Source organism: Phoxinus phoxinus (genome assembly GCF_949152265.1).
Source record: "Phoxinus phoxinus genome assembly, chromosome: 7".
Classification (NCBI taxonomy): domain Eukaryota; kingdom Metazoa; phylum Chordata; class Actinopteri; order Cypriniformes; family Leuciscidae; genus Phoxinus; species Phoxinus phoxinus.
The window spans coordinates 21,004,644-21,026,640 of record NC_136882.1 but is presented as its reverse complement, the minus strand read 5'-3'; the positions used below and the strand labels follow the sequence as shown (position 1 = coordinate 21,026,640).

The 21,997-nt window shown below is 36.1% G+C and overlaps 2 protein-coding genes across 2 annotated transcripts; one reads left to right on the top strand and one right to left on the bottom strand.

Moving 5' to 3' along the window:
- Window positions 1-10: 10 nt before the first annotated feature.
- faima (Fas apoptotic inhibitory molecule a) lies at window positions 11-7,366 on the bottom strand. The gene is made up of 5 exons (XM_079618600.1): window positions 6,939-7,366; window positions 6,175-6,303; window positions 4,977-5,205; window positions 1,984-2,033; window positions 11-1,033 (listed from the first exon to the last, which is right to left on the bottom strand). Exons 2-5 carry the CDS (start codon window positions 6,286-6,288, stop codon window positions 887-889), a joined length of 540 nt encoding a protein of 179 aa, XP_079474726.1. The 5' UTR covers window positions 6,289-6,303; window positions 6,939-7,366; the 3' UTR covers window positions 11-886.
- Window positions 7,367-9,011: 1,645 nt separating this feature from the next.
- ndufa10 (NADH:ubiquinone oxidoreductase subunit A10) lies at window positions 9,012-14,208 on the top strand. Its single transcript, XM_079618407.1, has 10 exons — window positions 9,012-9,272; window positions 9,665-9,833; window positions 9,962-10,177; window positions 10,326-10,412; window positions 10,564-10,685; window positions 11,022-11,101; window positions 11,347-11,401; window positions 11,480-11,565; window positions 11,707-11,815; window positions 13,977-14,208. Exons 1-10 carry the CDS (start codon window positions 9,198-9,200, stop codon window positions 14,043-14,045), a joined length of 1,068 nt encoding a protein of 355 aa, XP_079474533.1. The 5' UTR covers window positions 9,012-9,197; the 3' UTR covers window positions 14,046-14,208.
- Window positions 14,209-21,997: the final 7,789 nt, after the last annotated feature.

The window sequence follows — 21,997 nt, the reverse complement described above, 5'->3', positions numbered from 1 at the left end:
ATTAAAAAAAAAAAATCAATCAAATTTCCTATTCTACTAAGAAAAAATATATAAAATAGTATTTTTGTTTTACATTTCATAGGGAAACATTGCTTGATTCATATTTAGATTCATATTATTTTTCAGTTCCACCTAAGCATTGTTCCATAGTATGTTATGATAAAATATTTTCACATAAGATCATTGTTTCAGAAGGAAGCTGTTAACAAAGGACTAACACGTCACAACATTTTGAATTCACCAGACACGTGAAGAAAATATCTTGCTTGTCACAAGGGCAAGGCCTTGAGCTAAACCTTCTAAAAACACAGTCACATTACAGTTTATTTCCAGAGGAAAGTTATTGCTGAAGTCTGGCCCTATTTAGAAGTCGGTGGGTGAGATTCTGGACAGAATATTCTAAACAAGTACACATTTATATTTAATTCACATGGAGACCACTCTATGCTATCAAGAACATGATTGTGCTGCTACCGCACAAAGAATAAACAATTTGACATCAATAGCCTTGTCTATACATGGCATGGCCATCATAACAAACTACGTTAACCAGTAAAGGTACAGCGATCCTCACATCTTTTTGTGTCAAAGTTAACTGCACCTTGAGAAGAAAAAACACATTGACATCACTTCCAGGAATTAAGAAATTATCCGTTTAAAGGGTAAAAACACTCACTCTAACGTTGCTGTGAGGTATTATAGAAATAGTGCTAAACTATATGTTTGTAAGACACATCTGTCTCTCATGCCTTTAAAATGGCCCATTACTGAACCAGCACATGCTGATCTGTTGTCAGAACATACATGCCATTTCAACCTCCATATATACACTTCTCATGAGGATGGATAATCCAAACACACTCACACAGTCATTCATTCACACAGATCATTCTGACTCGGAGATTTCCATGCCGTCCACCAGCATTGTGTGAATGATGCCATCTCGTCTCTTTCCGCTGCTCACAGCCTTGATGCAGCAGTCGTGGTCGCCCAGAGAGAAGTGCGTCTCTGTGCCGTCCTCAACAAACTCACCCTGAGGAGCAGGAAAGATCCATGTTTGAATGCAAGTTATGGTAGTCAGTAGTCACGTATGTTGTGAAACCGGTACGCTCAGTAGGGCTGTGACTGTCTACTTTGACAGTGCCAAACATTAGTCACTGTGAATAAATCATAACTATCTACATTTTTACATACTCTTTGCCCTGTTGATGTCAGGGAAATTAATCGAACCTGCATTAGATAGTTGTGCAGTACTGTAGTTTTAGAGTGAGAGAAAATAAATCCTAGACTACTATGCTGATTTTACTACAAATAAGTTGCACAAGTAAACTGATTCAATCTGACGGGATTGTTTTACCAAGACTGCAATATATGTGTTGTTGAGCTGAGACTGAATTAAAGGCTGATCAGCTGCTGTTTACTGTAGTCATATCCACTTTAAAGAGCAAGACCTTTATTGAGAGGTGCTAAAGTGCCCCTATTATGGTTTTTCGAATATTCCCTTTCATGCAGTGTGTAATATATAGCGGTTTGTGAATGTAAACGTTCTACAAAGTTGTAAAGTCGAAAGTGCACGATAAATAAAGTTATTGTCTCCCAAAAAGAAATAAATACTTTAATGTATTTGCTAAAACTAAGACTAGGGTTGGGGTTGTTATTATTTCCAAAATAATATAATAATACAATAATATTAACACTTTACAATAAGGTTTCATGAACTAACAAAGAACAACAATTTTTACAGCTTTTGTAATCTAGATTAATATTAAGTTATAAATACAATATTGTTCATTGTTAACTTATGTTTGTTCATAACATGTTATTTTATACAACTTGAAATGTGAAAAGTACAAAACAGTAGAAATTAACATTAACCTAGATTATTAAATGCTTTAAAAATATTGTTCATTGTTACCTAATTGTTAAAGTGTTACCAAAATAATAAAAATAAGTGAAAATAAATAAAGCAACTGCTGGACTTACAGCTGTTTCCATTTTCTGTCCATTGCACCATATGTCCATGGTATCTTTTTCTGTTGAGGATGGAAGAGTTTATAAGTGATGAATTAAGCAGGTTGCAGGATGAGTGATAAAGATAAAAAACAGCAATATGAATATGCCTACTGCTTCACTATACTTTCAGTCTTCATACTATAGCCTCACTGACTATTTAGTGAGACTGTTGCTGCGTTCCAATCAGGGTGGGAAATTAACTTTTTTGTCCACCAGCCACAGTGGCTGGTGGATGCCCAATTTTACCAGCCACTTATATTTTTTACCAGCCACTTTTTCCGGAATTCAAATTGCAAGAAAGAAATTGCTTCAATACGTTTTTTATTTATTTCAGGGTACCCCCAGGATCCTCCAGCTTAAATTCAAGGCTTTTTAAGACCTTTTTAATACCATTTCAAATGAAATTCAATGCCAACTTCGTACCCATTCCAACATAAGTATGAGGGGAAAATATCAAATCTGTATAAATTTTAAACCCTGGAAAATAATTATGTAGGCTACCATGTAGGCTACTTGAATTAAATAAAACATTTTATTTAAATGATCAGTCATATTTAATACATACGCAACAGTGTTGTAATGCGCTTGGTGTGTGTAGGCCAGTGTTCATTTTGGCAACCATTTTTGATTCAGTCTTAGTCTTCATCTTCAGACGAAAATGCTTATGAATGCAAACTTTTAGTCATTACTTTTAGTAAACTGCAGTTACTTTAGGTAGCTATTTTATATCTAGTCTTTAGACAGAAAATGTCATAATTATTCTCTCTAGGCCATTCAATTAAGCTTATGATAAATTATTTGCATTGCACTCTTTAGCAGTAGCACTTGTGCAATTCTACATATCCCTTTTCATAAGTTCCGTGGTTCTCCGATTTTTTTGAGTGCCGTACCCCCTGGTACCCCATCTCTTCCATTTAGACTGCAGTCACACCTTTTCCATTAAGGGACAATATTCGACCCCCTTTAATACATTTTTCCATTTAATTTTTAACCTGTATAATACCTTTTAAAAATAAATAATGCTCTAAATAAAACAATGTTCAATATGCAATGTTAAAAAACGTTTAATATTAAAGGGATAGTTCACTTTAAAATTTAAATTCTGTCATCATTTACTCACCCTCAAGTTGTTTCAAACCTGTATTAATGTATTTCTTCTGCTGAACACAAAGAAAGATATTTTGAAGAATGTCGGTAACCAAACAGTAGACTGTACCCATTGACTTCCATAGTAGGAAAAAAAAATACTATGGAAGTCAATGGGTACAGACTACTGAAACAGACTACTCGGCGGGTGGCGGCCTGGCGGGTGCTAATTTCCCACCCTGGTTCCAATTCGCCTACTTATACTATGCCCTAAAAGTATACTGTTTTTATGAAGAGAAAGTACTTTTGAGTGTGTAGCAGAATAGGCAAGCTTTGGGACATACTACTTTGTCATAATTGCGTCTTTAAAGGACAGCTCTGTCACTTAGTTACGTGCATCATCTTGTCACAGTTCAAATTCTCCACATTCCATTTAATTTAATTTCCTACTCTTTCGGAGAGAAATGTAGTAGCACGTTGATCTGCCAGTTGTGGGTCTTTTATGCGGAGACTCTCCTCATGTGTTTGCAATTTCGCATAATGGTGCATTTAAAAGTGAATGACCAAACGAATATTTACAAGAGCTCATAATGCTGTTGCAGATGAAATATAATGTGGATAACATTAAATAAATATGTACCTCTCTAACCGTCTGACTCGCACATCTGCAATGTTTGTAGTTTTTTAACATTTGTTCGTAGTTCTAATCGAATCTTCACATCGGATTCGAACCGGAAAAAGTCAACCATCCGGGTATCTTTGGAATACTCATTTCAACATACTACGATTTGGGACACACCAATTCTCATTTCAAATACTATTTAGGACAGATAGTGCGCAAATAGGAACGCAGGATGTGACTTACTGTAAAAATCTAGAACCTCAGCCTTATTTTATGAATTTTGTTACATTCTTGTGTCTTGTGCTGAGCCTTTCTTTTTGACACTTGACTTGTCCTATTAACTAGATTATTTGTCAGATATTTTCATACAATACCTGTGCATCATTGTTGTTTAAAAGCACAAGCCAAATTATCGCAAGTAATGATTAACCTTAATAACATAATAACATTATATTATATGTTGATAACATGCAGTAGGGATGATCTGAAAAATGAAGAGTTCTTAATATCAGCCTGTGGTCTCCTATGGTTTTAGGAGACTCCCCCCAATATTAAACTAGTCAGATATTTGTGTTGAGTTGTTCAGCATAATTTATTGATAACTACTTAGTGGCTAGTTTTCAAACAGCCCTGTCCCAAAATTTGTTGCTGCTCCCTGGAAGAGCCATATAAACATATAAATCAAAGGTCTGGAAAGTCCTTGGAAGTTTCTCTTTCACAGTTAACAATGTTAATAGATCACGTGTTTTCTAACTAACTAGGCCATATGCTCCATTGGCATGCCATGAGCTGATAAAAGTGCTAATGTTTGTTCACTAAAGCCAGACATCCACCTGCTCACTAGCGCCCCCATCAGGGTAACAAGACTGTTTGAGAATGTTTGTGTTTTTATTATTAGAAGCGCCACCAATTGTTAAGAACTAATTAGTTAAAGCGATTTGCAATCTTTTTTTAAACCTTTATTTAACCTAAAGTTAATCACTGCTGCAGTGCGGCCGGTCACAGAGGATAAGTGAGGAAAGGCTTTCGGCATTTCAGAGATCAGCTGTACTTTAGTGGCAAAATAGAGGATTGCTTTACACTCTGTGTTTATCGTTAACAAGTTATCAGCCTATTTCTATTCAAATTAATATTTACTTTTGAATGCTACATTCTAGTAAAATACAGGAGTGGAGGAAACAAGAGGGACAAACTTCATCACAGATCAATCAAACTCCATATTTTTTTGAGGAACCTATGATCAGGTATTTCTTACCCAGAACCACCCTGCAGTCGATGCCATCCAGGTTGAGGAGCCATGTGCTGGTAACTTTGGAGCGATTCTCCAAGTACTTCTTCAGGCTCTGTCCGTTGATCTCTAGAGTGTACTCGTATGCAAAGCCACTCACTGCGTCTATGTTAATAGTGGCCTTCGTGTCTGTGCCACCCACATGAAAAGCCTCCTTTCCAACCAGTTTGAACATCCAATCTCTCCGTATGACTTCCTGTGAAAGTCACGAACAAACCGGTGAGACACCTGCACTTATTTTCTAATCATTATTATAAAATACACATCACATATGTCTGTATAATCATCACCATCATCTAGTGACAAATAAAATCCATAATCACACAACTATCTGGAATACAGATTCTTAAGTGCATTATTGATCATATAATTGTCCCTGGTAACCACTTTTCTCCAGAGATTTTCATCAATTATTTAGTGTGCACTAGTTTGTTTGTTTTTTAACGCTATATAAGCTTATTTGACTATTTTCATTGCGAGAAAATGTATGGTAAAACTATCGGTATATCAGGTTTTTACAATCAATCTTTGCTAAATACTCAAACTATTTGGTTTAACTTTATAATATAAAAAAATATATAAGAGTGGTCACGGAGTAAAAAAAGGTTTTCACAGGGTCAAAACCAGCACAGTCTAATAAAACATGTGGAGTTTTGACAGAAAGAACATGTTGGCGGATCTTCTCCTAATATGATGTCATCATGGAATGGTCTGTTCGGCAACGGGTATAAACAATCCGGTTTAGTGTGCACTAGCATATCAGCATATTAGAATGATTTCTGAAGGATCATGTGACACTAAAGGCTGGAGGTATGGAAAGCTGAATTGACAGCATCATCACAGGAAAAATATAAAAATATAAAAATTGAACTTCAGTTTTAAATGGTTTAATAACTACTTGATTATTATTTCATTATTATTCATGAATTATTTTAAAATATTTTATTTTGTTTTATAAGTATTAATTGGCAATTTTCTACATAGATTTTCAAAACGGCAACACACTAACTGCAACTTTTTTTCGTTTTTTTTCAGACAAAATTTGTCATTAGTGGATTCTACAAGTACTACTACTGAAATGTTACACGTATTGACAATAAGAACTTTACAATTTTAATACAATTGTCCTCCTGCTTGTCAGCTATGTGTATTAAAAGATTTTTACCTTTCCATCAATGTAAATAACCCGTTTTCCTGTGGTTGTGCCGTGTTCAAATTCAATTCTGTGCACACCATCACACAAAGCCACTTCCCACACAGCTACAAGATCTCCAGACATCCTCCAGACCAGAACCTTATAGAGATACAGCATGAGTATAGATATATGAGTGAATCGCTCATCACATGGATAGTAACATTAGTAACAGTCAACACGAGAATAGACTAAAATGAACAGAGAACAGAGAAGATGAGTAACGTTAACAGTTAACTTAACGTTACAGAGTAAGTTAGGCTAATTGCAGATGTATAGAAGAAATACATAAAGAGAAACTGGCTTATATAAAAATTGTATAACATTACATATTTTATATAAATAAATAAATGTGTGGAATGATTAATGTTTGACTTGATTTACGTTACTGCAGTAAATCTGTTGTAAATGTACAAATCAGCACTGGATTTTGAGCGACATAATAAGTCTTGTTTCATACCCAATAAACGCTAAACATTACGTATAATAAAGAATAAACCCTAACAGCAACAATCGCGTTGTTAAACGGCCTTACGTAAAAAAAAAAAAAAAATTGTGTTCTGAAAATAACTAGCTAACGTAACTTAACGTTACATGACTTACTATCCTTTGGTAAGAACAGTTAAAAACCTTGACTAAACGTGATCTGTGATACTGAACAAGCTGTCGGTCGTTCAAACACAGATTCAGAGCATTAAAGACAGTAATTAATACATGTAACGTTAGTTAGTAGTTACCGATTCCAGTCACAGCACAAATAAACCGTTTCTCTGTATATTTGACAAGGCAGCCGAACTGTCGCCCACAGCATCAAAACACTAGCTCCAAAATTAGCCAACAACAAATCTGCTCCAGCTAACAACAGTAACTATAGCAACAGCTTATTCTTCTTTTGTCCGCGGTTCTGTGAGTTTAAACGCCACAGTGGACTTTACTGACATCTATTGGCAATAACTTGCGAGCCGTTAATATCCACGAAGTGACCCTGCTGCCACTGGAATGCCACACATTGTCCAGCACACAAATGTGAACATGCATTTTTTTTCGGGTTTTCACATATTTTTAGAGCCAATTTAACTCTGGACTGTGCGCGATCTCACCACCCATACACCACAGGAAATGAGTGTAGCGCCATCTGGTGGGGATGGACAACTAAACAATTCACAATCGATTCCTTTATTGGATGAGCCATTTATTGTACAGTCCTCCTTTTCCGTGTGCGCATAGGCTACTATGTACGCAACTAGCCTTAAAGTACCTACAATTGGTTACGTTCACAGTAAAGTGCACATACTGTAAAATAAATTGCGTCCCTCCCATTTATTAATGTATATTTATTTCATTGTGACTGCAGTGTCCATATCTATTTTGTGCAGAAACAGTAATGAAATAACTAACCGCTGGTTAAATTGTATGCATGTTTAAAATATTCCATAAGCTGAGAAATCTTTTGTATGTGTATTTTGATAATTAAGCCCCTTTTGTAATATTATTTTGACATATTATGTATTTATTTAGTTTGTTTGTTTGAAGTTGTTTTTTCTGCAATTTGGCTTGTATTTGTATACCTGCTTATTTAAGTTTTCTGTTTGCTGATGTTTTGTATTTCATTAAATAACAATAATAATAATAATAAATTGTATTATTAATAATATTATCATATTATTATTATTATACAATGTAAATATAGGTAGAAGACTCTCCACAATACAAATAAAATCATACAACAACAACAACAAACAAACAAAATAAAGAATTGCAAGAACCACTCCCAATACGTCTATAGGAAATAATGTTTAAAACAAATCAATCAACTTCTTTATCCTTTTAAATATAATTTTCATTTTGGTCAATGCTTTTGTCATGAAGAAACCACATGACGCGCCATGGTCAAACATTTTCTCAGTGGTTATTACTGTAGATATGACACTAAATAAGGAACAAAAAATAAACCAAATGCTCAAATAACACATATACAGGATAATTATTATAGTTATGTTCAGGTATATTCCAAAAACATAGACAACAAAGTTGTGGCTTTCACAGGTCCAGAATTCAATGTCAAAATCAATAAAATAATTTTAGATAATTTATCAGTATATACGGGGTAAATTATAGCAATACTAATGGCAGTATTCAGTCAGTTGAGGAGAATAGACCACTGAGGACACTGATATGCTCTGATTCAAGCTCATCATTAATGACATTAGAAACAAGTCATTCAGAAAGCAGAGCAGATGTGCTGATTGAGATTAGGATTCAGATGATGGGATTAGAAGTGAATTTATGATGGTTACCAGCTCATGTAGGAGTAACATGGTATGAGATTGAGATCGCAGATGAGTGTGCAAAGGAAGCAACACATAAAGCTGCCATAAATATTTAATCAAACAACATGTAAGGAATAGATGGCAAAAACAGTGGGAGGAAGAAAGAACAGGAATATGGTTAAAATAATCATATAAAGGAAGAATAACAGGGAGAAATTGAAAGGAAGAAACAATGATTTCAAGACTTAGATTTGGGCATGCATTTAATAGTCTAGGATACATTGAAGACAATAGGGAAACATGAGACAGGAAACTGTGAAAATTCTAATCAAAAGGAAACTGTAGAGCATATTAGTTATATTGATATTTCTATTGAAATAAATGTTAATTTACAACCTCAAGAAAAACCTCAAGAAAATTAAGATGAATTACATCTTAACGATTACAACGATCCTACAAAATAAATCATATAAAGATAGTGTAAAGATACAATATCTGAAAAATACAGAATGAAATAAAATAACATGGGTGATGATGCCCATGCCATCTTGACCCACAGGTGGCGGTAATGCACCTAAAAGTTGTATGCCAACCGCCGTAAACAAGCAAGAAGACGAAGAAGAACCACATGACGCACCGATGACGCAAAACTTTCGCGACGCGACACAGAGATCCTTTGGCGACATTGAGAATCATCAGACTCGCTGGAGTTTCTGAAGGTTCGCGATGTCGTTGCGGTTATTTCGGCTGGTTGTGCCCTCGGGTGCAGCAGCTTGGAAAGCAGTATCGCCTGTGTCGACGGTAAGATTGAAAAAACAGACACCAGAACGAAATGTTCATCTATTCTGTCGGGCCTCATGTAGTCTAGACTGAAGGACAACAGCAGAACTACAGCTGTGGAAATCACGTCTTACTGTTAAACTAATGCATTTATTCATGTGTTTATTGAATCAATGCAACTTTGATTGTAACATGCATTCACGTTTGTTCAGACATGACCAATATGAACAAAGGATCTCCGTGTGTGACTGAGACTAGTTATGTCAAAACATACTTGTTTTAATTTAGTATTTAGGAACTGTGTCAGCGGTAGAATTCATCGCTTGAATCCATATATAGATACTTTAACTGGTCAGGACAACATATGTACCTTATTGGTAGGAAATATAACAGGATATTTTGATACCCTCCAGGCTCAAATCCACACAAGTGCTGTCAGTAACCTGCGGTATGGATGGTGGGCTTATGCTTTGGGGGAGAGGACAACCTCCCGCTTCAATGAAAACAGCAAGATCATTTCCATTGATGGCAACTTGGCATCTGGAAAGGGAGCACTTGCACAAAAATTGGCTGATAAACTGGGTAAGACAATTTCTGTCTCCCTCGTTTTTTTAAAACTCTATAGATGTATTGGAATAGAATATATTCTATTCTTTACTATTCCTATTTCATAGAAGTATTAGTTCAGTTTTCAATGTTTCTCTCATTAGGGATGCTGTACATGCCAGAGCCAGACACACACTATGTTGACAAAATGACAAAGGAGAAAGATCCTCTAGATAAGGTTTTTAATGGAAACTGCAGTTTGGAGAAGTTCTACTTGGAGCCCAAAGCCAGTGACGGTAACTCTTACCGCCTGCAGTCTTGGATGTACCTCATGAGGCTGCTGCAGTACTCTGATGCTATCGAACACCTGCTCTCTACAGGTAACCAAAGCTGTTGAGACTGTGATTAAAAATGAAAACCCTGCAGCATGAATGGATTTTCCTATATAACATTTTTAGTAAATTGTGGGAACGCAGTAACAGTTTAGGATACTTATATCTTTCTCTCTTCTCTGTTTCTCTTGCTCAGGACAGGGAGTTGTTCTGGAACGATCTCCATTTAGTGACATGGTTTTTTTGGAGGCCATGTTCAAAGAAGGCTACATCCGCAAGCAGTGTGAGTGATTATGTCTGAAATTCATGTTATTAAGTATTATAGAATGCAAATAAAATGCTATTAGTAACTAAAGTCGTATTGCAATCGATAATATATCAAAGCTGTTTTTTTTGTTGATTGAAATGAATGTGTGTTGGTTGCTATTCTGCAGGTGTGGACCACTATAATGAGATTAAGAATATCAGTATCTGTGAGTTTCTGCCCCCTCATCTGATCATCTATGTCGACTCACCTGCTGAAGAGGTCCAGAAGAATCTCAAGGCATCAGGAAAGGTGTGTGTGTGAGGATCATGTTGGTCCAAATAATTACTATTTTGATTATAATGTGTAAAAATGACACACTGACAAAGATTTTCATTATCACACAAAATTATTAATTACAAAATGATTAAATGATGGCTGGGTTTAATGTATAGTTTTGTGTTAATTTTGCATAATTGTAGTAATACCGGTATATTAAAAAAAATCCATGTTTTTCTGCATGGAGGCTTTTTTTTAAGGATAACTTTTTCAGGAGATTTTGATTAATTCAGGAAGTGCTGATTATGCAATGATGGCTGAGGGACTAACATCACATCAGTGAATAAAAATGTTCATTGCCTTATACAGTCATACCTCCAGAATGTTCCTTTAAGCTACCTGAAGAGCATTGAGACCGCGTACAAGAAGACCTTCCTTCCTAAAATCAGGTCAGCACCTAATATTCATTATATGTATCAATGTATATAAATGTTAGAATTAATATAAGTACTGTATATTATAAGTACTTTTATTTGTAATTGTATAAAAACATTAATAATATTATATAAATAAAATAATCACACTTTAGATTAGGATTTAATTCTCACAATTAACTAACAGTTAACCACTCAATAAACTACTAATTACTGCTTATTAATAGTTTTAGTTTTGAAAAACTGTATCTTATTTTCAGTGAAGAGGCAGAGGTTCTTGCCTATGACGCAACCCAAGCCCAGGACATCGAGAGGGTAAGGTTCAAACCTGTATGTGGAGCACATTGAGGCAGGCAAATGTCACTGCTCTATGACTCTACTTTGCCTTTGCAGGTTGCAGAAGATATTGAATACTTCAAGTTTGAGAAGGGCCCTTGGCTGGAGCAAGATGATGTCACTTTCCACCATATGCGAATGCTGTAAGTGCTTGATTTATTTACATTTCACTCATGTTTTTTTCCCCATAGACTTTTGCTAGTATTGGCTGAATTATTATCTTTCCAGCTTGGCCACATCCTTGAGCACATTAAATAAATGTACCCTTTTCCCTTATTCACTAGGATGGAAGACAAGCAGAAGGTAGCCACCCTGACCTGCATCCCCAGATATCTCCCAGAGGTCACAATCGGTGCTCATGAGTTTGATGCTACCTACTATGCTTTCAAATCGGTATGTGCCCTCCACTCAAACTGTAACAGTAAATGTAAAAGACTGATCATAAGCCACATATAGTTTGTTTTGCTAAACAAAAGGATTTTGAACAATGTTGGTATTTAAACAGTTGACTTTCATAGTATATATTTTGTCATGCTATGGAAGTCAATGGGGCCCATTAACTGTTTGGTTACCCATATTCTTCAAAATATCATCTTTTTTTGTTCAGCACAATAAATAAATTCATACAGGTTTGGAACGACTTGAGTAATGACAGAATTTAAATTTTTGGGAGAACTATCCCATTAAGACCTAATTATGGCCATGTGAAGCTAAGCATATCTTGCTTAAACTATTAGCAATTCAAAAATTCTTATTTTCTATTTGTAGTGATGGTTAATATTGATTAGTGCTATCACGATTCCTCGATTAAATTCGTTTAAGTACTCGTTAAAAAAAACGAATCGATCACAAATTACCCGTGTCGAGTAATTGGCAAAATGCCAGAAGTGGCGCATTCCACAGACAAGAGTGCATGAAACGCATTATTAGACCGATATATTAAAACCATTAAAAAAACACACTATAGACCTTATGTAGCCCCGCCCCTTTTCACCGCTGCGCTCTTTTCTTTCGTCTTCCGGTCTGTATTTTCACAGCGATCTTGTAATTTATGAATGAACGACTTGTTTTAAAATCTTCCCGGTCGACTGACATTTGTTAGGACATCTGATTTAAACATTACAATCCTCATGATAAACTTTCGTTAACTTTACTTTAAGTAAATCCACTTCAAAATCGAATTACTCCTGGACAGCAATCCCAGAGAGATATATACAGAGCGACCGATAAAAACCAGGAGTTCAAAGACAATATTCTAAAGATGGCTGCGTGCTCGTTTCTCTGGCGCATAAGGTCTCTAGAGCATAGTGCTATTGTGAATTCACAAAGGCTGCGATTCAGTTAAATAAATTTATGCCCTGTGGATTTAATATATATATAGATAATTAATCGTCTCAAACTCCATCTGTGCATGTGTGCATGCTTATAACGCTCATCTGGGAACGCAATGTGCACCATTTCATCAGATGTAAAAGATAAATAATTTATAAATCTACGCCAAGACAGGAGAATACATCAAAAAATGTCCAAACTAAGCTTAAACCCTCGCCCTGAGTTCGCATGTTTTGATGTCCACACATTCTTGTTGAAGAAATTACAGTCACTATCGTTCTATCGTAAAGAATGGCCAAATATTAAAGATTAAGTTAATTTGAATGAAATGTTGTTTGATTATTAATATTAATCAAGGATTTGAGCATGCTGTAAAGTGTAACAACACTAGGCCGTTGGTGCCCTTTGCATGCATTTTTTATGATATATAATGTGAATAAGTTAATTGTTTATATTATATATTTTAAGTGTTATTCTATAAAACCTTATGATTATTTGCTTTTGATACTTTATTTGAACCTATTATGATTGCCTCATTGTTATTATATAATGTATGAATTTGTAGGTAGGTATTTTTATTACCACAAAAAAAAGTATTCTAGAAATTGATGTCATTTTGACAATTACTAAAATAATCGTTAGCGACGGCCCAAATATTAACTATTTAAAGAGAGTATGGAAGCAGTGATGCTTTAGGTGCCTCGCTGATGATAGATCTACCTAAAATTATGTTTCTGTCAGATACATTTGTGTACAAGTAATTGCATATGTCCAGGAGCCCAAACAATGTCCCTTCAAATGCCTGCACAATGATGGAGTGTTTTCACAGAGCAGGAGTGTCACCTAAGGACATTCAGTGATGTCGGTGGCATTACAAAATCAGTAGACAGATAGACTTCTGGAGTGGGTGACAGAAGCACTTTGTATGGCCATTAGTGATTCCTGGCAATATTATATTGATCTTTGGGAGCGCTGTGTTCAGCCATCAGATTTTTCATCTGCTCATCTGATCACCACCTTGTCAGTGTTCGCGCTAAAACATATGGAGCTTTACCTCAGCTCAGAGAACATGTGGAAGTGGAGCTCATGAATATAGATTAAATGTCTAGTCTTTTACTCTCTATTATTTTCAGTGCATTTCTTTAAAGGTCACAGTAAAATGTTGCCATTGCACACCAGGGCTTTAAAGAATCTAACATGTGATATGAAAATCTCTCCTTAGCTCCCAGGAAAGAAGTTCGCTGAAGGCTATAATGAAGACGTTGGTGACAAAGGCATCTGGCTGAAGTGAGAAACACCAGTGTCGCTGGAGGGAAGGACATCTAAAAGACAGATTCCTTGTGGTATTTCAACCATTTGTCCATGTCCCGTGGAGAAAGATGTATTCTGCTCTTCTGCAGCTGAAGATATCATTGTACATTGCTATTAAAACATCTATTGTATATGTTAAAAAATGGTTTCCTTTCATTTTGAGTTAGTGTTGTTCGTGGGTGGGTCTTTTTCAGTTGAACTCAAGTTCTGGTTCCAAGGTCATGGTCCAAGGAGGCCCCTGGGCACGACTATATTTTCCTGCTATATGCACCAAGGGGTCCAGCGCCCCTGGTGGTTTGTTTCTGGCTATACAAATTTAGGGGCACAGGACAGGTCAAACTGGATGTGCTTAGGACACTAGTGATCAGCTTCCTTTGGCAGTTTCGGGCCATGTTGCTTCACAGGCCCCTGGCAATCACAGGCCATTAAAACTAGATATGAGACTAAAGTACAGTAAAGTCACTTATTATTATTTTTATATATCATAAAATAAAAATAAAATGATGCAACCAATGTGACATCTAACTGCGGTAGTAGCTATGTAAGGGAAAAATCAATCTGCCGGCCGATATCTTATTTTGTTTCATTGCGGTGAGACGGTGACTAAACACCCCAATTAAAATACTTTTTGTTTGAAATAGCACAGTGCAAACTGGCCGCAGCTCATTAGACACCTGAAACCAGTCGTTTCTCGTCACTCAGATGAGATGATATGAGTCTGCTGCCGGTAAGAGAGCGGCCGCGGGTCCAGGAATAGAGCCGCTGCTCATTTGTTCCTGAGCGCATCTCATATTACCATCATTTCTCATATTCTGCCCTTTATGGGTGATTATTCACCAAAATCTGCAATGACGCTGAAATAAAAGTGGCTGTTTGGACAACGCCGGCCTTCAGATTCCCTTAGCTTTCATCAAATTTTACACTCCTCCGAGTCCCTCTATAAAAGGGAATGGGATTCCATAATTTTATATTCATTTAATTCTTTGGGAGAATCTGTTTTCCTATTAAGCTGAAAATATTTGAGTGGAGAAAATGAAGAAAAAGACCTAAAAGTTCGAAAATTAGTCCTAAAGGAGATCCAACAGGACTGTAAGTACAAGTTTATCTCATTTTAAAATGACTAAGAATATCATTGAGGTATGGTTGTGTTCACCGCCATAATTCCTCATTTGTTGTTTATGATGTTAATCATGTCAGTTGGACGTTTTAAATGTGTCATTACAAGTAGTTTTGGATGGAAACCACCAGAGGGCGCTAAACATAGTTTGAGAATTACTAGTGCCACAAGAGAACCGTCTGTTATTATCTTGCCTTTTGTGTTTGCCATAAGCGGCAGCCCTATATGAAAGGGATATTTCACCAAAAAATTAAGATTTCGTCGTCATGTATTAACCCCCCATCCCCATGTCCAAACGTATGATTTTCTTTCTTCTGTGGAACACAAAAGAAGACCATCTAATCACCATTCCCTTTTATTATATGGAAAAAGATGCAATAAAAGTGAATGGTGATTGAGGCTGTCAGGCTTAATTCTGCAATGATTTTGAATTTAACAGAAGAAAGAAAGTCATAAGGGTTTGAACATGATGCTAGAATGTTAATTATTGGATGGATGTGGGTGTCCCTTGAAGTTCTTTCCTCAGAGGAGGGCACTGTTGTACTTCCATCCTAAAGAAACCACTCTTCAAGTCTCTTATGGATTCATGTCTCACAGAGCAGAACACTTTCCCATTCTCCTTCACTTGTTTCTTGTGTATTTGACTTTATGAGGCTTTTATTTTGACAGCACTCTTTTAAATGCATAAATATTTGATACACATAGATCCTACCACAGCTGTTATTATGTGCTCTTTCAGTGCAGGTCTATTATTGACTTGGCATGGCAAATAGGACTCTGAATTTGAATTTAAAGTAGTTAGAAAAGTGCTACATTTGGATTAAACTACGTTAATGCATTTTCAAAAAGGGTTTAAAGAGGCTGAATTAAAGCGGTTAGTTCTAGTGAATTAGCGGGATCTCTGTATTAGTGCTGCTGTGGATGAAGGACTGTCACATTGCTATTCGAGTTGTCGGTTATTGGTGGTGTTATCAGGCAGCTTGGAGGGGTGGTCTGCTAAATGTGGAGGATGGAAAGATAAACAAAGCTATTGTAACAGTGCTGACAGACAACAGACACACAATGCCCAGAAGCAACATGAATGGATGTAAAATGAACCTTGAATAACGTCAATGACAAAGCTAAATAAACTCAACCTGTGGCATAACAGTGACCACTTCAACTTCTCCTTATATGCAACATGTTTTCTTTTTAGTAAACAAAGAAATTCATAATTTTAATCCGCAAGGATGCATTAATTTATTAAATAATTTAGATTTGCCATCAGAAATAAATTATATTATAATTAGGGTATTTTTATATCTATATAGGCTATTGTATTTTGATCAAATAAATGCAGCCATGTTAAACATAAGACTTCTTTCAAAAACATAAAAAAATATTGTACTGAGTGCTGACTCTAAATTTTTGAACCATATATGAATGTACAACAGATGAATTCTCACTATAGCATTAGAATAAATGTGCTGCTAAATCAATAAATTTGCAGAGTATGCAGAACATCTGAACCTTGACATTGACTATAAACCATTCATATCAAATATGACACATGTTTTAAAATACTCCATTATAATTTAAGAAAGAGCCCAAGGTCACATTTAGTTACATTCATCCAGCAGTTCTATATCGTTCTATATAGTTTTTTACGGATTAGTACGAGTTTGCTGGAAGATATGATAATTGCCCATCTCTGGCTGAGATCTGCCACACCTGAAAGTTCAAGACCCTTTGTGTCCCTCTAAAGAGAAGTTTTCACACTGCTTAAAAACCTGGGGCCACAATTTCAGTCAGACCATCACGAGTGGGTCTCCTTTTGACAACTCTGTTTTTCCTCATGTGACTTTAATCAGATTTCACAGCTCGTTTTAAATGAATCATTAACATGCGGGGAAAGAACACTATTTGCTGGCTTTGATTACCTGTGGTTGTGGGTTATTTTTGAATTTCTGGAGACTTTTCTTCTTCTTTCTTTAAACGCAAAACGAGTTTTATTTAAGTAGCTATCAAACAGGAGCAGAATTTGTTGAGAACCAACATGCTGCCACAGTATTTATTCACATAAACTGATGCAACTAGCGCCGTTGCTAAACTTCATTGCCCCTTGTCAAGTTTGTATGTCCCCACATAGATAGTAAAATCACAAATCATCTACAGGACATTGTGAGTTTTCTGTGAGCGTTAACTTAGTTCAGTATACTAGAAAAACAATAGACCCCATAATGGTACATACATTTAAAATTATCTAACAAATAGTAAAACACATGAAAATGATGTAAATGTGAGAAAGTTCACCAAAAACATGCCAATCCCAAATTAGCAACTCATGACAACATACAAACTAGCCACTCAGTAATTGCTTTAATGGTCAGTCTACTTTTATAGGTTATGCTATCATCACCATCAGCTCTCTTTGATGTCTCTCAGCGTCCATATTTCTCATGTAATGTCAGACTTGTTCTCGATGATTTCTACAATGTTACACGGGGTCTAAGCTGCCATGATGAAAACCACTTTCATTTTCACGTATTCTTACCTCATCTGCTATCAGATAAATCATGTGTCAAAAACTGTTCACGTTGAGGCGCTTTCATGTCAAAACTTCAAATCAGGGTATCATGCTTGGCTGAGATTTTTGTCAGACCTTGAAGTCATTGATATTAAAAACAAGTGCACATATTTCACCTCCTATTAACAAAGTCTTTCACATACATTTTAATCGTCTGGCATTTAAATAGATGCTTTAATCATATTTCCATATGTTAAACACACTCAATGGGGGAAAAAAGAGGGAATTTTCTTGAGGGAATCTCTGGAAATCCAGTTAATTTGCTCTCTGGCTAGAATTAAGCCCGGAGCCATCATAAATTACCATTTCATTAAGATTCAGAACCCAAACAGATTTAAATATTCATGGATTCCCTCCTTTCTCTGATTAGATTTTAATTACACGATATTGTCTTAAACAAATGAGGGACGTTCGCATAAAGGAGCTATTTGTTTTGAGGGATAATGAACACCTGAAAGGTAGAGCTGCTTCAAAGAGCAGAAGCATTTACCCGACGAGACACAAAGGGCCCCTCCGAGCCCTGGGTTTTGTCTTGTTTCTGTCAAAGAAAAAACACCCCACCCCGAGCACTCTGCGTCACACCTGGTCAGAACCTCCCCAGTTTGTTCTTCAACCCATTCATTCCTTCCTTCCTTTCCTCCCTGCCTTTGTTGAAAATTTAATGACCTCCAGTAATTATTCAGAGTGGTGCGATACAGGACTCGTGTACATGATGCTTTATTTTACAATGCAAGTTACACCCATCAGCTTTTCGGCTCTTTTCCCCAATGAGTATTCAGATATTCATGTAAATTTCTCCATTTTATATTCAAGGCAAGAGAAACATGATGCACCTGTCGTGACCAAGGTCGATGTAGAGGTTGCTGTAGACACGGTGTTTGCAACAGGGTTATGGCCATTTACTTTCTGTAACCAGAATAGCATTCTTGTTTGCCTTTTTAAGAAACATTTTAAATTGTATTTATATTCCCCCACTGTAGCGGATTAAATATTTACAAAGCTCTGCACGACCATTCATTCGTTTAATAAAGCGCCTTTTTTCTGCTGTCATATCATCTTGTTTTTCAGCCACGATGCTGTGATGTTAAACCGAAAGCAAAGTAATGAATGCTGCTTATCAACTTTTACTGATTACTTTGGTTTGAAGCCAGGCTTCGCAAAAGCAATATCCAAAGGTTACAAATAATTGCTGTAATACAGCAGTCCCGTCTTACAGTACCATCTTCACAACAGAGATGTCAGCTCTTCACTGCAATGGCCTCATTAAATTCACTTGCAGGTGAGCAAAGTGTACAATGCTGTGAAGGCATATCAAAGCCACAGTGTGTTTGCCACAATAGTACTGTCCAAAAATGTGAACGAGCACTTAAACGAGCATGTAGCTTGTTTAGCCCAATATTTATGATGTATTCACGCAGAGCTGAATGTCCAGGGCGGCCACATTACAAATACAGCACCACTTTCCCAATAAACAAACAAATCGACTGCTCTTTTCCATAAGGCGGCTGTCTTGCCCACCTAGCACTCTTGGTTTCAAGGAATAATAGGCTATGATGAGCGGAGATAAATCAGCTCATTCAGGTAATTGTGCCTTATGGGGATTTCCAGCCTCTGTGTAATGGCCCTCTTAAACACACCGCATAAGATGACCATGGCTGACTCATCAGGTTTGAGCCGACTGCACACATTTTCTTTCTCAGAAAATATCCTCTGCTTGAAACTATTCGACGGTTTTACTGCCCATTGTGTGCTTGGAGAGACTAAAACTTCTGATTCATGCGGAGCGAGTCAGATGTGTGGAGCAACACTTTGAGTTATATGTTGAGAGGCAGTAATGGACTTTAAAGACTTCGAAGACTCACTGTGAATGAATTGTTAATAGTTTGCATGTGTTTTCTGGGCTGTTTTAGTGCTTGGCTCACTAAAATTATTATGCAAGTGAGGTTACAATGCAAACACGACCAAATAGTGCTGAACAGAACGCAATTTGCACATCTCAGTGATCTGGGTATTGATCACTGAGTACTACTGACTACTGCTATCTGATATAGCCTACTTAACAGTGACTTTAAAGCATCGCTTCACCACTGTGAGCCAGACACCTCAAACAGGCCTTTAAAATGATGAAAGTGCACTCAAGTACACATGCATCTGTATATGCCAATTGTGATGCTTTCAGTACATCAATGGATCATCATTTGATGAATTATTGCTGCCGTGATTAATAGAAAATTTATGCACACATCTCAAGAGCAAATAGTGTTAAACAATTAAACAATAAGGTCTAATCTGTAATGAAGCAAATTTACAGTAGCACTTTATTTTACCGTCCTGTTACATGTACTTATTATAGTAATTACAATAACTGGGTAACTAAGTAACTCTGAACCTACCCCTAAACATAACCTTAACCCATGTTACCTTATATTTCCCAGTACTGTACACTAAGTGCACATACTGGAAATTAAAGTGCAACCAAATTTACATATAAAGGAGGCATGTATTTTATTTTAAGAAATGACAGTGATTAAATTGAAATCCAGCACAGCGCAATTTAGTACCTGATTCAGATGATTTGCTGTTTTTTTTTATTATTTGTGCTGAGATGGTGTTTATTGAATTTGAACCTATACGTCTACATCATGAATAGATTCATTGTTTGTCTGATGCATAAAAGATGAGCTAAGAAATTTAATTTTGTTAACAAATGTCAAACCAGAAGAATGAAAGTCATACAGATTTGTTTTAAATACAGCTTTAATGCTTAGATTTTTGTTCAAGAGTTCTTAGTGGAACTTAGCACCATTCTTCAAGAAGTCAAGTCTACAGTTTTTCTAGCTGAAAATCTGCTTTAAAACATCCATTAGAGCTTCAGATCTGGTCATTGGGGAGGTCAGGAAAAGTTCTTTTCTCAACTTGGTGCTCATGAAACCAAATTCTAAATTCTTAAATGCATTTAGCAGTTTTTATGGGGGCTCCATCGTCCTGGCATATTGGAATATCACGGGGTAACTACGTTAGGAACATATCAAGTACCTGTTCCTGTAAAAACCTCATATTACTTGGCTGAGCAAACATCAGATTTAATGACTTTTCCAAGACAACTGCCCACTCCAGATCCCCTCACTATATTTAACACCTAACATCTTTTGTCCAGATGTAAACCTGTCTGGGAGTCTTGGTTACAAATGGTTTCCTTTTTCATATTGTGTTTATGTTATTTCATACATCCTCTGTACTGTCTAATGATCTGTGGTGAGCAGTTTGTTTCCTCTAGAGTGTTAACACTGTTCAGGAATGCTGACTCGATATGGAAATTTCATCAGGCGTTTACAAAGTGTCCTTTAAGGACCATTGGCCATTTTTAAGTATTTGCTGTCTCAATATGTTTCTGAAAAGATGATAAAAGACTGCCAGACAAGCACTGTCACGATTTTCTGAGAAGAAAATATCTATATAAGATAACAGGGATTATTTGTACTCTTTTAAGTTGTATTTCATTACCATATATACTGTACTGATGCAATAGGAGACAAGGACTGAGTAGAATATTTTCACACATTTTGCATAATTTGACAAAATTACAGCTTGAATAAAAATATGACATTTAAAAAAAGTGATATTTACTGTACCTTGATTTGTAGTTCAACTGACACATTGTTGTCTTTGTGCTAAATTATAAAGAAATATAATTAGATAATTAAAATTTAAAATTAAAAACAAACTTTAATAAAGACTAGGCCTAAATTGTTTGTTGTGGGCGAAATGAGACGCACGCACGCACGCACACACGCACACAAGTTTGTTTTGCTATACTTGTGAGGACATTCCATATGCGTAATGGTTTTTACAAACTGTATATTCTATCCCCTTACATTGCCCCATCCCTAAACCTACCCAGGAAACATTCTGCATTTTTACATTTGTAATAAAACATTGTTTTTTTTAATGTTTTTTTTTAAGCTATTTGAATTATGAGGACTCAAATGTCCTCATAAACCACGTTTAAGTTGTAATACCAGTGTAATACACATGTCATTACACAAATTTGTGTCCTCATAAATCACATAAACAAGAGCACACACACACACACACACACACACCCAAATAACAAAGAATAATGACAAGACAACACAAAAATAAGACAAACGTAATCAATTCAATTAACCCGTTTTACACCCTTTTTGAGTGTAAATAATTTCAAAGTGAAAGTTGTATTCATCTCAGTTGTCCTTCGATCATCTTGATT

Bases quoted from the DNA above. Each gene is read 5' to 3' on its own strand.
- faima (XM_079618600.1), bottom strand. From the start codon at position 6,288: ATGTCTGGAGATCTTGTAGCTGTGTGGGAAGTGGCTTTGTGTGATGGT. The intron at 2,034-4,976 runs GTAAGAAATACC...CATCCTCAACAG, and splicing joins CGACTGCAGGGTGGTTCTGG to AAAAAGATACCATGGACATA. The intron at 1,034-1,983 runs GTAAGTCCAGCA...CCTGCTCCTCAG, and splicing joins GACAGAAAATGGAAACAGCT to GGTGAGTTTGTTGAGGACGG.
- ndufa10 (XM_079618407.1), top strand. From the start codon at position 9,198: ATGTCGTTGCGGTTATTTCGGCTGGTTGTGCCCTCGGGTGCAGCAGCT. The intron at 10,413-10,563 runs GTGAGTGATTAT...GCTATTCTGCAG, and splicing joins AGGCTACATCCGCAAGCAGT to GTGTGGACCACTATAATGAG. The intron at 10,686-11,021 runs GTGTGTGTGTGA...TGCCTTATACAG, and splicing joins ATCTCAAGGCATCAGGAAAG to TCATACCTCCAGAATGTTCC.